We start from the raw sequence: 15,993 nt of genomic DNA, 5'->3' as shown, positions 1-15,993 counted from the left end.
CATTGATCACAGATGATAAAGGAAAACATCGTGAGGATATTCTCTTACGACCACACTTCCCAAAAGTGGAAATTATGTTAGACTGTTAAGTAGTCAATATTCTCAAAAGTATATTGAAAAATCACTACTTAATAACGTTAATTATTGTCCTATATCTATCAAGTACAAGGAAAAGTAAACCTTAATAAGTCGCCGTAAGCAAAATCGATATCAATTTGTATGAACTTTTAAAAGTCTATTATAGTCTGCTGAAGGCCAAGTGATCAGCAGAAATCGATATTTCTAGGTCGCTGACGCAGCGAATTGTTTGAACTGAGATAACTATCTACTGAAAAATCTTGGTGCATTTTTTGCTTTTATATGAACAACGTGTAAAGGCAAATTAGGTCGCATCGCAAATGCAACCACTGGATTGAAAAGAAATTTTAGTTCAGGAAAAATACATTGTCTAACAGTAACAAGAAGATATGAATAAATAATTTAAGAAATATTATAATTCACTTAATAAATTCTTTATTACATTGGTCTCACAGAATTAATACAGTAATACAATACATACAGGGTACATAATTGCAGTAACCGTTAACGTCAAAATTTAAATGTTAAAAACAATAGACATTATAATTTGTCTGCACATTTGCTTGTCGTCCAATAAAATAAAAAAAATTATCAGGAAAACAATGCGCATGTGAAATTTATTTTCAAACGTAAACTTATATACGAAGACAGCAAGGGTCCTCGACATCTAGTGAACTAAATTCACGTCTATTATATTTTCAAAAATAAATCTAAAAAAATATGGCTAGAGGTATTTTAAAAAGGAATGTTCAGGCAGCAAGAGTACTCGTTTGCAAGGACATGCCGAGGGAGGCGAGCGGTTGAGTTTTATAATATTTAAGGTTGAATGGAATGAACATTCGTACTCACCACTCACGCTTTGCGTTCTGCCTCTGAATACCCGACAGCGTTTCAACTCACTGAAAAGCATCTTAAAGAGACTCGTTCATCAAAGGCGGGTCTCGCCACGCTCGAAAGATTTAGAGGCCCGTAACATTATCTTTAACAGCAATTCTGTTAAAACGTGCCGAGATTATTCAAAGAATGTTTATGTTTTATTTGTTTAAATAGACTATTAGAGAATACGTATAACGATATTGTTTTACAATAATATACAATACTGTAAGTGATTATTACAAGGTACAAGGAACTTTGGCGGAGGTCTACGCCTTGCAAAAGGCGTTCATCGGCTGAAAAGAAGAAAGAGAAACGGTTAAAACAAAATATACAAACAAGTAATGCGTCGAGTTTAGGCATTAAAACCGCAAACTTTTTACCAAGTAGTTATATGTTATAAAAATACGAATAGTCTGTTATATTTTATTATGATCTTCGATCTAAACAAGACCTGTGTCTTTGGTTATCATCGTCATCATTTCGTCAGTAGACCGGTTAGAAGCGGCCCGCAAGTCCTGAAGAACAGAAGCTTTACGCCCTATCGGCTAATTGTTCTGCCATAGATTTTCATTAGCATCCGTAGGTAGCGGCCCACATGTTGCAGCCAGATGTTTTCCAACAAGATTGCACTAGTTTTCCTTAAATAATACGAATATATTGTTAAATAATTTACTTTAGACCTGACAAATCTATTGTACCTTGAGGTTGAGAAAATTTTTCAAATATTTGTGAAAAGTAAGAATACTTATTCGAAGTTAAAAAAGTATAATAGTATAATATATTATACTTTTTTAACTTCGTTATTTATGACATAGTATGTATAGAACCGCATACTACATAGGTCACTCGCATTTCCGATGAAGCTGTAAAAGCCGCAAGGCTAATAGCACAAACTTCACACGAGACTATAGGTCACTCCTTTAATTTTTATGAATTTATTTCTAGAGACGTTGGAATGCCGTAAGGCGTTGATCCCATCCCGCCGCTCTGCGCATTCCGTTGAGATAACACATACGTACAGGGTACCGAGATCATTTGTATCAGATAAAAGGCCCGTTTACACAAACGCATACTCACTCACTCGTGCCTCTGTTAATATTAGAATTTAATTTGCCGCACAAACATATCATTTAAATGCGAATATGTTGAAAATTTCGAGTTTAGAACACCGGATATCGCTTGAATTTAATATTAGAATAGCTTTTTAACGATTTAATTTTGACACTTTTAATGTGTTGTGTCGTCCGGCTATTCTAATTTATATTACGAAATTTTACAAATTCAAAGATAATATATCAATAAAATTGCTATCTAAATGGTTTTGTTTCCTCAATATTGTGAAACACATGGTGACGAAGAAAATCGTGAATTTGTTGTAGACGGTTTGTTATTAACTAAAGAATAACATCAAATGGCGTTCTATTAAAAAGATTTTTAATCCACCGCGTTAAATCAATATAAACAAAAACAAATTGTCAAATGAGTTTTTGTTCAGCGCAATATTCGAGTAAAGTGAAAGAGAAAGGTCTATCTCCAGCAGAGGACATGCTTCGGCTGAAATGATGATAATATAAATAGGCTTTGTAATAATAAACTTAAATGCAGTTCTTTTCCAATACAGAACACCTGACAGCGCTGTCTCATCAATCGCAGAACAAGACGTCGGTGCTCTTCTTGCAACTGTACCGGGTCCACGCATCACGAACGAAGGCTCCACTGGCCGCGCTCTATGACGACATTCGAATTCTCCTTCGGTCCGAAACTGAACGTGACGTCACAATAGATATAATATCCTCGCCGCTAAAAGACCTGTCGACCAGCACCAGAAAGTTCTTCCGCGATATATTCCCTGTGGCTTACCAAAACATCTTGAAGTTGGACGCAAAGCAATTCACGCCGGAGTATGAAGCGTGCTTGCAGGATGCGTACGACGCTGTGAAGCCGTTCGGGGAAGTACCGCAACAGGTACGATCTTTGAACCTTTATTACGTTTCATGTATTTATTTAACTTACTCTTGGTGTTTATTTCACTCTTTTAAAATATCCAGGTGATTGGTTATAGGTGTGAAAACTTTAAAGCGGTGAATTTATAGTTCTTTTTCTGTCAATAAATATATGGTACTTCTTATCCAAAAATCAATAGTTATAGTTAGTTAACTAATTGATATTTTAGTAAGAAAAAGCTATTTTAATTAAGTGTTTAATATTTCAACAAGTGTGTGTTTATATATTTTTGATGAAATAATGACGATGTGCTTACATATCTATAGATAGTTATTAAAATTTGTCGTTCATTAATAATATAGGTAATAAATTAAAAGTATCCGTTTTATAATTAATTAAATAATATTAAAATTATTATATATAACTCACGCGATGGTCCTGCAGATGTCATTCAAAAGAAATAGCTGTCTAGTGATGTGTCATTACCGTAAATTTTCTATTTATTATCATAATTAATTATTGATCGCCCCGTTTATTTTTCACCTATAACCAATTAGTTGTAGGTTTAAAAGCTTTTACGTCAATTTCCTATCGATCTGTATAAATTAATCACTATAAAATAATACAATTTTTTTAATACATTATTTTTTTTTCTTTTAGTTGGAATAGGACAGGCCAATAACTCCTGCCAGTACAAAGTCGGTGGGGACGGATAGTGAACAACTTTTAATTATATTACGCAGTAATACAAATTTTGGGATAGTTTTTTCTTATCAACATATTATTAGGTTCTTAATTATTATCTCTGAAACTATTAGTTTTTGAATAGTATACATTAATTGACAGCAAACGAGTTATAAATTCACCTATTTAAAGCTTTTACTATAATAAATAACCTTGTATAGTTAATTTTTTTTAATAACTAAATTATTTTCAGCTTGGAGCCTCGCTGTCCAGATCGTTGGAAGCCGCTCGTGTACTTCTCCAAGTGCTAGCCGTGGGTGCTAGTGTTTTGACTGCCAGTGAAAAAATTCTGGCCAGCAGTAACGAGGAGTGCCACAGCAAGTTCCTGAGAGCCGGTGGTTGCGCACACTGTCATGGATACGATGTCAGTCCCTGCCAGAATTACTGTCTGAATGTCGCTAGAGGGTAAGTTATGAAGTATTTTATTTTTCTAGCCATGCCTGAAAACTCCTACTATTTACAGAAATAACCTATTAATATGTTGTAATATAGTTATGAAATGTTAAGTAATATACATATATATATATATAGCTTACAACCGCTCCTGTTGGAAATATATAAGGCATGCCTAAATCCAGTTATGGACGCTCTGTGACTAGTAGGATTTTAATTTATTTTCAAATATAATAAAGATAAGTAGTTTTTGAACGGCTTACTTCAACTGGTCCGTCCATATGGCCACTTTGCTTTGTAACTTCCCACGTGTGGTCAATGGCGTGTACACTGTATTTTAACCGTCATTTGATTTGGCACACCCGACGGAAGAGTAATACTTACAACAATGATCGCCCAGGTTTTATTATGCAAAACATTGTCTTTATAGCTCGCGAAAGCTTAGTATGTATAAAAAGATGGTAAGAAAAATATAATATAGCCGATATGACAAATCGTGAGCTCGAAAAAAAATCTTTTCGCTATTAATAACGATGGATATATATTCTTTTTATTACATGAATAAAATACGTCATCTACTTTTTACGATCAAAAAGGATATATTCTGTTTGTTTTACAAAGTTGATTCGGTGCTACAATTTACTGTAATTCCGAATATATTGTCTGTCTAGACACGCTACATGAAATGACAGACAAATCAGACAGTACAACAGTTGTAAGTGGATTGCGTATTAAAAGTTGAAGTGATTGAAGACAGCGACAAAAGCTTGTACAATTTGTTCTAAACTAAGAGTTTGCGCGAACTACATAAGCCTCTTGAGAGTTAGCCTTGTGCCTTGTCGAGTTTAATTGGTACGACAATTAGAGTTAGTAGAAGAAATGTTGAGAGACTGTTATAATTCCCAAGTAGTTTATAGAGCATTCGATGTATAAGAGAAAAAATCGTGTAGACTAAGTTAAAATTTCAGTTAGGATTCAATGGGAAAAATGGTAGTAGGTCGCGAATTCGATAAAATATATAGGATTGCCATTGCTCACAAGTTTCCAGAGTATGGGCAACAGCTTCCTCTGCGTAATATAATACCACACTGCGATCGCAAATCCGCCTACGATTATAGTAAATATTCCCATAGATATTTTTGAGAGTGGATACCTCCCAGAGGACATCTATTGGCTGAAAAAAAGGAAAAGCCTTTTCTTGCTTGTACACCTTTATCAAACAAAATCAAAATATTAAAAGTACGAGGTGTCAGCGTGACTACTTCAACGGAAGTCTGTCTTATATTAAATAGAATTATTTAAAGCTGTTACACTTTCATATAACCAATTACAAAGAGACGAACCTTACTATAGGGAATGCAGCAACTTTGTTGTTTCTGGGAAGTAAATTCACAAACTGCTGTTACAATTTAAGTGTTTTTTTTTATTTTTAATTAGGTACTTAAATCGAAAATTTCTTCTCGATTTAAATGTTCTTAAATCGTATAAATTACTTTTGGAAAAGTGTGACTAAGTTAAAATATTTTTAAATTGTTGACTGAGAAATAATTGTAACCAATTTTTCAATAAAAATAGATAACGAATTAGTGTAGTCCTATTATTATTTGTTAACATTTACCTTAGCCGTCATAGGTATTAAAATTTTAATTTGCATATTTATGGTACGGTGGGAAAAATATAAACGCCTGTTTATTAAAAATATCAGACTTCTTTTTCATTAAAAAAAAATCACGAATATATATTTAATGCTTTATCAGAAGCGCAAAGTTCGAAGAAAAACGAACTATAGAATTAGTTAATTATTTTGAATCTACCTGTGATTTTGACGCCGCGTTAAGAAACACCGCTAGCCGTAATATAATGTGTATACAACTTTATGGGAACATTACCGGGGCGCCCCGCTGTGCGGCCTCCAGTTTTGTTTAATGCCCGATCACGAGCTTACTGCGCTTTAACAAGGCAGGGCTCTGGGACCTTTCAAAGAAACGTAACGCTAACAATTCAATAAATATTTCACGCTTTGTTAGTTCTACCGTTCGAATTCCACGTGTAAAGTATTGTTATCTTTATAATAGTTTAATTGAATAAAAAATAAGAGCATTTTGCATTTATTTGTTAATGTTCCACCTATTAACTAAATCGCAAATAAGTAGTTTATGAAATTATTAACTTAATATATATGCAAACATTAAACTTTTATAAATTAGAATTGGAGTACCGATGTGATCTCGTGTCGAATAGAAGAATTTTTATTGTCAAATAAAACCCGAAATGTTTTTTTATCAAAATGAATTTATAACATATTTTATATATATCACCACGAATTCAGCGTCACAGTAAAGTTATTATATTTTTTTTTTAAGAATTTTTCTTATATTTTGTAGAAAGAAAACATTTTCATGGCTCCTGACGAAGTCAATAAATTAACCGTAAGGACAGTCGTTGTTTAGTCGGTTATTTACGCATTAGAAAAAATAACTCCCAATGTTGTGTATAAAAAGCACTACAATAAACACCATTATTTTAAATTAACTTTTTTAAATTTATTGACTTTCTTATCATTCATGTCTAAAACAGGAAAGCACCTATTGGATCAACTAGTGTTGTAAAAAAGGCTTAGTTTTATTCTGATCCTAACCATAACTAAAAGTTACGCTAGGGGTCGAAAAAGAGGAGTCTTTATAGTGTATCAATCACGTGTTCCCACTTTTTTTTACCAACAAACTGTCTTATTAGAGCCGATACATTTTAATATATTTTAAACAGTATTACAAATTATTATTAAGAATCATTAAAGATAATCAATCTGTGTCAATCCAAAAATACAATATGGATGATATATAAATGAAATGTTCCCATTGTTTTGCTTGTTTACGTTAGAAATTTGGTTAGCGTCGACGCCCCAAAACCAATGCATTTGCATGAGGCTGATGTCCTCAGTACCGCTCGGTTGGCTACCTCTTCGGGTGGATGTTAATTGACTGAGCATTGCAAATGTGCCTTAGCCAGACACGAACTGTTAACTAAAGTACCAAGTTGTTATGCCATATACATTGTAGAACAACTAAAAGTAATAAAAGTTTATTTTCGTTAGCGAGAAATTTGAAACTAAATTAATAATAACTTAAAGTAATAAATTTCAATTTAACACGTTATTGTTAAAGCTACGTATTATATGTAGGTATAAATATTATTATTTATACTATCTAAATCAAATGTTTTTCATTTATTTTTACTATATTTCTTTTACCTTTTAAACTGGTTGAATGCAGGAGGAGCGTAATTTGGTAGTATATCTATGATATCCCTCAGCTTAAAATAAAACTACATAATTATGTCTGTCGATAGACACGCACTGTTACCGTCTCTCCCAAAGATCACCTTCCAGCGACTTCCCGCGACCTTGTCTATATCGTTGGTCCACGTACTTGGCGCCTAACCACGCAGGCTTCTGGTCACATCTCGAAAATCATCAGCTCGAACAACCGTCGATTGCATAAGCGATGTGATTATTTATCATGTGACTCATATAAATTAAGCGATAGCAATGACTTAAAGTCGGGGCTTATAACAAAGGAGTTGTAGTATGTTTTAATTATCGTAATTTAAATGCAGGTGCATCGGTTCGCTGGTGGCGGAGCTGGATGCACCCTGGGCGGGGTACGTGGAGGGCGTGGAGAGAGTGGCACGAGCAGACGCCGATGCGGCCCTCAGGGCCCTCGACGCAAGGGTTTCCGAAGCCATTATGCACGCTCTTGAAAATCACGCTGTTTTGGAAAAAAAGGTATGTACTAGTTTTTCTTAACATATTAACTTGAAATTTTTATGGATAATAGAGAAATTTAGAAAAAGATACCCGAGGAGGTACAGTATTGTTTAACAGATGTGAGGTAATGTAAGGATGCTATTATTGCTTAAGGAACAGAAGTCAGTTGTTTAACAGTCAGTAAGATAGGACGTGCGTATCTGGCTGCATTCAATTGCCAGTCCAACTCGGTCCTATGTACCGCGAACATTATATAAATTAAACAGCATCATATACTTTGCGTTATATGTAAAACCATAAGTCTAATAAACGTTTCCTTTACATGGCCTTGCTGGCTTATTTAATTAAAATCAATCCAGAGAGACTAGAGACCTTCATTTCTTAAAATTATGCTTATCAATGGTATATAATTATTATTAATAATAAAATTATTTTATGGTTAAAATTACAAATACTAGTTGTCAAGAGCGTCAGTGAACGCTGTGTTTATTTCAGCCGACAAGCCGTCATGCGCAAACATTTCCATATTCCGGTTTGGAGGATGCCTAAGGATAGTGTCTTTAACTCTAGTGTATTCTCGTTTTGTTCCAACTATTGAATAAGTAATTTTAATAGGTCTAACAAATATTCTTTCGGATCAGCCAGTCTCAGACACAAAGGCTGAAGTTTAATGAAATTTAAAGCTTCTTTGAAAGAAAAAATTTTTACTTACTTACTTAAACTTTGTACTCCATAAATTATTAAAATAGTCCATTGATACAAAAAAAGTATAGTCTTAATGAAGTCAATAGTGAAATAAATAATAGGTATACATAGCCAATTTACCCAAAATTGTTATCAAATGATTTACATAATTAAATGAAACTAATAAAATTTTGATTTACGTTAACCATTTAAAAATATTTTATAAAATTTTTAGTCGCTTCTTGTCTTAATTTTTCGATATTTGATATGAAGGAATGGCAGATAAACACAGATATTTCAAAGAGAAATTTAAAACGTATTTACTTCGGATGAATTGACAGCAGCTCCGCTTCTGCTAAACAAGATAATTTTCTAGTCTGTTAAGTAATAAATAGCTCTACTCCACATCGACTCGCTGTAATTTTGTTTGATATACTGCCGTACTAGCAGTTAATAGGAATTGCGCATTTCGCACGCTATTTTAGCATTAAATTGCCTGTAAGGTCACTGAACTGCATGCGACCGGTACCACGGTATCTCTGCGATCACGCTACTATAGTTTCGCGGTAAACGTCAACTTGGAATATTAAAGTTATAGAGTGACAGTGTCCCGCATTCTGGCATCGTGCCACCGACGTTTCGAATTCCATTTAGTGGTACAATTCAATTATTTCACTGTTATCGTTGCCTTCGCATTGTACCATTTGCATTCAACTCTCCAGCTAATAAAATTTACGGTGCAGGTCCATCCAAAAGTCGTAAAGTTGAAAATCTATTTCTAGATTAGCTTTACCCGGCGGTATTGGATCGTAAACGTAGATTGGGTGAGTCAAAGTGACAAAGGTATTGCGACATTTCGGGTCAGACGTGAAGTCTATATTCATAGGTGTTATTTCCTATAAGGTTTCAAATAAAACGGTAAAGATTCAAATGCTAATAAGTTATTTATATTATTTTAAAATGACCACAAAGAAAATAAGAAATGACAAAGAACGAAATAAGTTTTAACCTACATAAATAAATATAATAAATAATGATAAACCTACCATAAATATTCGAAGAGTCTAATAAAATTACTGTAACGTGTTTGTAAAGAATACGCGCGCCAAGTTTTTAACTTTATATGCATTCTGACTCAGTTTTATTTACCGATATTATGTGAATGCCGTGATTTGTAAAAAGTTATCGTTTCAACCTTAGGATGAGTATAGGCTTCCAGGGGAACCGCTTCGAAACAACGTACTTCCACTATCATACGACGACCTTTACATTCTCGTTTATCTTGCAACATCATTTCTTTTATAAAATAAAGCAGTTATAGATATTTATATCATTTGACATTTATCTTAACTTTTATCAAATTTTAACAACTTATGATAGACGTTTCAAACTTTTGAGACACAAATAAATACTATATAGATAGAACCTTCTTTGTTTATTACAAAACACGTCTTTGCTTAATATATAACTATGCTTTAGTGATTCAATAAATATTCTCGTGTAAGCCAATAGTACAGCTATATACTATCGTTATTAATGCTGTAAACTTTGTGGCACCATAAACGTTAACAACCGATGAAATACTGGGGAATACACTGAAGTAATAATAGTTACAAAAACACATTATTTATACTTTTAGAAATGATTTTAATAATAAGTTTGCTTAGCACTTAGTTATTTTACTATAAATAAATTAAAAAGAATACATCTACATGTTTTATTAACAAAATTTAAAATTTTAAGCAATCTTTCGTTACTTTTTATAGTAGCAAATGTTTTAATAGCAAATTCATTACATTATTTCAGTATTTTAGTAAAGTTGTTGAATCGTTATTGTTTTTTTAGTGAAGTTTTGGTTATAAAGATATAAATAAGTTAAAGACAGTAATACCCAAGTGATCAACGACAAAAAAAGTATGATAAGGTTTTCTATATATGGTTTATAAAATTCTTGTGCTTTATACATTTATTAATTGTTGTAGCAATTAAAAATTACAATAGATGAAGAATGGATACTGTTTGTGCAAAATTGTTATAGGTTAAAAAGGTTTAGTTCAATCTTCCTGTACAAGGTGATGGTTCTGGCAATTTTTTTTCATTTGAAATGCAGGCTAGTATCTTCTGGCAGTACAAATTATTTAGGGAGAGATAGTAAACAATAATAAATTTTACTACATATTCGATTTTTGTGAACGCTTTTTCTTACTATATTATCAATAAGTTTATTATTTTTACGGAAACCATTGATTTTTTGATATAATAAAAGATTACCATGCATTAATTGATAGCATAAACTAAACTTGTGCTTCATAAAAGCTTTTACCGATTTAGCCAATCACTTGGGAGTTCTGTTTATTTGTTGTAGCACTTAAGACTTTAACAAATAAAAGATTCATCTTCTATTAATATTTATCTCAAAGAAACCAAGATTCGTCTTAATAAATTTATAGGTAATCAATAGAACTTTATCATAAAAGTATAACGTATTGGGCTGGCTCTGTTTGTATTTTTTATGATTACTTATTGCAACTGACGAAATTTAATACGCAGTACTGTCGTAACAACATTAGTAAACATTTTGGAAGATAAACAAAATGTACGTTAATAAGATCACAAAAAAAATTCAAATAAATCTCACCTAATGTCGACAAGAGTCGGCAATAATTTTTAAACATGGCGGAAGGTTGAAAATTATTGCAACCTTTAGCAATAACTTATATAAGCTTAGATAATAAACAGGTAAAATTCCATCTAGGTCTGGGTAAAGAGAAAACGCTCGTAAAACTGCAGATTATTCCACTGGCAGTCCTAGGCTAGATAGCGGGTGTCGTAAACACGTAGCTCAGTTTACTTTATGAGAATTGGTCGAGATATTTGCTACGTAGGTACGTACGAGGAGGTACTTAAATTATTATTTTTAATTATCTTTTTCTTTTTTCTCCAAGACCAGTAGCCAGTATTGTAATTATTATTGAACTTGTGTGTGTACTTGTGATACAGTTTTATAGAAACTAGGATCGTATTTAACTGCCCTATGGTGGCATCCTTCAAGATAAAGCTATGAAGGTTGGAAAGGCGCCCTATTCAGAGAAGAGCCCACTGCATACTTAAAATGGTTTTATTTTGTAGTCACTTTTACAATATTCTTAATACAGTAGTACAGAAATTCATTCCTAAGTTTTATTAACACTTTCAAAATACTTAACACTATATTATAATAAAGTTTTTATTCAAGATTCCGTTTTATTAATTTCTTAAATTTATTATGTAACAGTGATGACATTTTTATTTAATTAATATTATTTACTTTTAAATTTTCGTCCTACCACTTTTTACAAGATCGAGATCCTGTGTATAATCTTATCTGTGCTCCAAAATACAAATCTACGACTCTATGGTACACTAAACGTGGCATTAACTGACCTTGTAGAGTCCAAAACTACTGATTATAATAAGTGGTAAAGTAAGTCTCGAAAAGAATGATCGACGTACAGGAGATTTGGTATTTATAGCAACTCGGCAGTTTATATGATTAGTTGGAAATATCTTTCGTCTTAAATATTCTTTTTTCATAAACACAATCAGTGCCAATGTTTCAATTAATCTATCTGCATATAATGTACTCATAGATTTGTAATAAGTTGATCGTTTAATATTGTCACCAGTGTTTAATAAGTTATAAAACTAAAACAAAGGCATTTTAAAATATATTTTTGCATCAGAGTAGATATAAGATTTATTTAAGTCTAAATTTATTCAAAATGGCGGCCTTTATTTTTGACACATTTTTTTAGAACTGCTACTCATCGGTTGCTGAAAGAATCATATTCTTGTCTATTTCGGTTACTGCTTTTCTCAACGACTCTTTTCTCTTTTATGACATCTAACGAGCGACCCTAACAAAATCGTTTGGCCATTTTGTAAGTGGACCTTCCTCGTTGCGCTTGCCGTGGTCTCCACTACAAAATCTTAAGGCGACGAAATATGTTTCCGACATGCATAATTAAATGCGGGGTACTTACTATACCACATGCCGTCGCCGATCGAGACCTTGTTAATTTCCTTAGCAGTTAATGATTTAATTGCTTCTAATATATTAAAAATGTAAATATTTACAACACCTTATTACGTTCGGATTAAATAAGTCGTAAATTATGAATTTAATAGACAGACAAAGCGCAGACATATCCCGTTGAGTCATAGCGACGAGAAGTGATTATGTCATTCAGTCGCCAAGGACGTTGCTTCCGCTTTTAGGCACCGGCTGTTTCGTTGTTACATAAATGGACGGAATGAATGAACTTTAAACTCAAATAAGGTTGGCTGTGACGTTGATATTCTATATTTGTGAAGGAATCTAGTTTTAGACACTACTATTTTTAATGTAAACTAATGGGAACTGATCGTGTAACATAAAATAATCATTATATAAATCAATCATGAGTAATATAATACGAGTATAATCATCATTATCATCATTTCAGTAGTAAGACGTACATTACTAGTTTTTCTATATATTTTTAATATTAGTCCGGTACGAAGTAGCCTGCATCGAGCGTTATTGAACAAAAGCATTTATTGTTGAGGAAATACTTAGGTTCACTTTTACGTAAGTCAATCTATTCAACATCTTTAATAATTGGACTATTTTTTATTATAGATTACATTCGGTATACACTTTTCTACAGAAGCGCTGTGTAGCTCTTTCCTATATATACGGAAATTTTGGGGAATATTGTCAAATAATATTTTATCATACATTGTTAATGATCAAATGCAGGTATCGTTAATCGTGTGTTTCAAAATAGGTATTCTTACTAATTAGAAATCACTAAAGTTCGGTTGAGTTACGTTTCCATTTCTGGGTGTTGGTGCTTATTTTCAAATTGCGCTGTATTACTTCTATATAGGTTTGATCACATGTTGTTAGTCATTTAATTAAATGTCACCAACTGAATATTTTAAAAAAGGTATACTTAACCGACTTTCAAATCAATAAACTTCGGTTCGGTTACGTTTACACTTCGGGGAGTTTTTGAATTATTTTGAAATTTGAAGTTTAAAGTCGGGAGAACTGTTGACTTTCAATTTTCATAGTAATAGCATTGGTTCAAGTTCCGCTGCCGCGTACAATCGGCTGGGATTGAATTTACTTTCGTTTCGAAAACTTTTAGAATAAATTCTCGATGGAAAATCAGTTTTACGTTCGGCTTTATTCTCTTTTCCCCGGTCTCTTATAATGCTAGAGTAATAATTCCGAAAGTATTATTATTTTAAATTTTTGCCTTGTAAGACGTACTCACGTATATCTTTTTTAAAGGAATAACGCTTAGAGACAATGTTACCGCCTATGTACATCTTTAAGCAAAGTTCCTTTCTGCTCCTTCGCAAAGGATGCTAACGAAACCGTGTCGAGATCTAGTAACGAGTCGTCACTGATGTTAGCTTTCTTACATTCACTAGCAGGAAAAGATTTACTTTTAGCTCAGAAAACTGGCTGCAATCTTGGAAGAGAACTCTGAATTAAAAATGACCGTGTATTCATCATACCTCTGGTATTAAAATTTCGACTTCTTTACGATGTTTTATTTCATCAACATTTTAATCACGATAATATTACGTACTAACTAGAAGCGTCTTTTGGGACAAGTTCTTACTTCCAAAGTAAAGGAATTAAAATGGTTAAAAACAGTTAAGCATTTAATACCCCATCTTTTTATTGACATTGATTAATGAACTGCCATAATCATTTCAGTCGCAAAAATCATAAAACCAAGTGAAATATAAAAATAAAATACATAAAAATATTAATAATCTCCTATCAGAAAAACTCCAATTCACAGCACAGTAAATACTTTTATTCCACTTTTAATACTCTTATAGGCCAAGCATAGTTTCCGCTAGACAACTTATCACTTCGATGGTTATCGAACGAGTGATCAAGTTTCCGACTCAACAATCAAAACGCTGTTTCAACCACTCACAATCCTCTTTTTGGAAGTTGTGACAAAAGAGTGACGGGGTCGAGTAGTAGAACTACGTTTGTTAATAAATATAATGAAATTAAAAAAATATATACTAAATAGTCAATTTATGACAACCTTAAGAACAGTCTGTATTTCTAGGTATAAATCTTGATATCTGCTGCGATTTTGATACATTAGTGTGACACGATGGCCGGTTTATAATATATAAGATTTGAATTGTTAATGTATGCGAGGTAGGTTATGATATACACAAATAATAATTCTACAGTTTCAAATTTATAAAAAGTGTCTATTAATTAGATAATAAAAGTAGATTAAAAAACCTGACAATTATAATACGAGAGAGATTTTCATAAATTCCTTAAGGGATTCGTTTTTCCTTATTGCGTTTATACATATATCATCATTACTTCCACTGCCACTGCGTCTCGAAGCGTTTTCTATTCAGCGTTTTCACGAGCTTAGCAAATTCATCTGTCCGCCTTGTGGAACGTTCCACGCTGCGTTTGTCTATGGTTCTCATCCCAGAATCTTAAGGTCCAGCCAACCCGCTGAACCATGTCGGTTACTTTCGTGTGTCTTTGGATCTCTTCGGCCCTGTCTCTAGCATATCTCTCCCCAAGGCTCGCCAAGTGACTTTTGTCAATGAGGGGCCATTCATAAAATACGTAGATATCTAACAATAGAACTCAACAATCCTTGGACATCTTACCAAAAAAAAATATTCATTTCCTTTTTTTATTTCAAACTTATTAAATTCAAAGGAGATTAATGAATTTATTATTTTCGGGCACAGGGGTCCTACCGTTATGATGTAATATTTCCTTGGAGGCTCGTAGAAAGTTAGCTTAAGGCAAATGAAAATTCAGGTGACGTATTTTATCAATGACCCCTGGCGCCCGAAGTTAGAGACCACACATATAGTGTCTATCAATTCTATATTAATACGAAAATGATATACACAATGTTTATGTTGAGCGATCTCACTGTTGAGTGAAGCCACAAGTTCACGCTCCATCAATCTGTAGGTGCGCCAGCGCTGGCGCCTACCTACGCTTCTTGAGCTTTCACTTCGCTAAAGAACTCAGGTACAAGTCATAAACGAACTAACCACGTAAATTATCGACTAAATTATATTACTCTTATAATTTACACACTTTACACATACGAACACGTTACATTCACATATTTATTTACTTTATTTTCTATTTAAAATTATTTATAGTGATAATTTGTTTACGTCAAGAAAAGAATTCTAGAAGATACTAATTTGAAAGAAAACAATATTAGATTAAGTACTTCTATCATATTACATGCATCGACTCAAAATCTACAAGGGTTCCAAATGAGTCTTGATTAAAGAAAAATGTAAAACATACTCAGTGGGCGTTTATTTTTTGTGATCACTTTGTCAAAAGTATTTAATTCAGTAGTTAGAACAATTCGTCCCCAACTTGTATTATCATTTATAAATCATTTACAATATATTTATATTTATGTTACGTCAATTTTTACATTGTT

General features: G+C 32.7%; 1 protein-coding gene across 1 annotated transcript in view; it reads left to right on the top strand.

Annotated features, from left to right (window-relative positions):
* dally (division abnormally delayed protein) overlaps window positions 1–15,993 on the top strand; it is a 140,360-nt gene that overhangs the window by 106,488 nt on the left and 17,879 nt on the right. Inside the window, exons 3-5 of the mRNA XM_068772266.1 lie at window positions 2,576–2,919; window positions 3,836–4,047; window positions 7,651–7,819. Coding sequence (XP_068628367.1) covers window positions 2,576–2,919; window positions 3,836–4,047; window positions 7,651–7,819 — 725 coding nt within the window. The remainder of the gene's footprint in view (window positions 1–2,575; window positions 2,920–3,835; window positions 4,048–7,650; window positions 7,820–15,993) is intronic.

This window comes from Battus philenor, unplaced genomic scaffold (genome assembly GCF_028537555.1).
Source record: "Battus philenor isolate CCGP_79_NKW_IND1 unplaced genomic scaffold, ilBatPhil1.0.hap1 SCAF_5, whole genome shotgun sequence".
Taxonomy (NCBI): domain Eukaryota; kingdom Metazoa; phylum Arthropoda; class Insecta; order Lepidoptera; family Papilionidae; genus Battus; species Battus philenor.
This window is presented reverse-complemented; position numbering and strand designations above follow the sequence as displayed.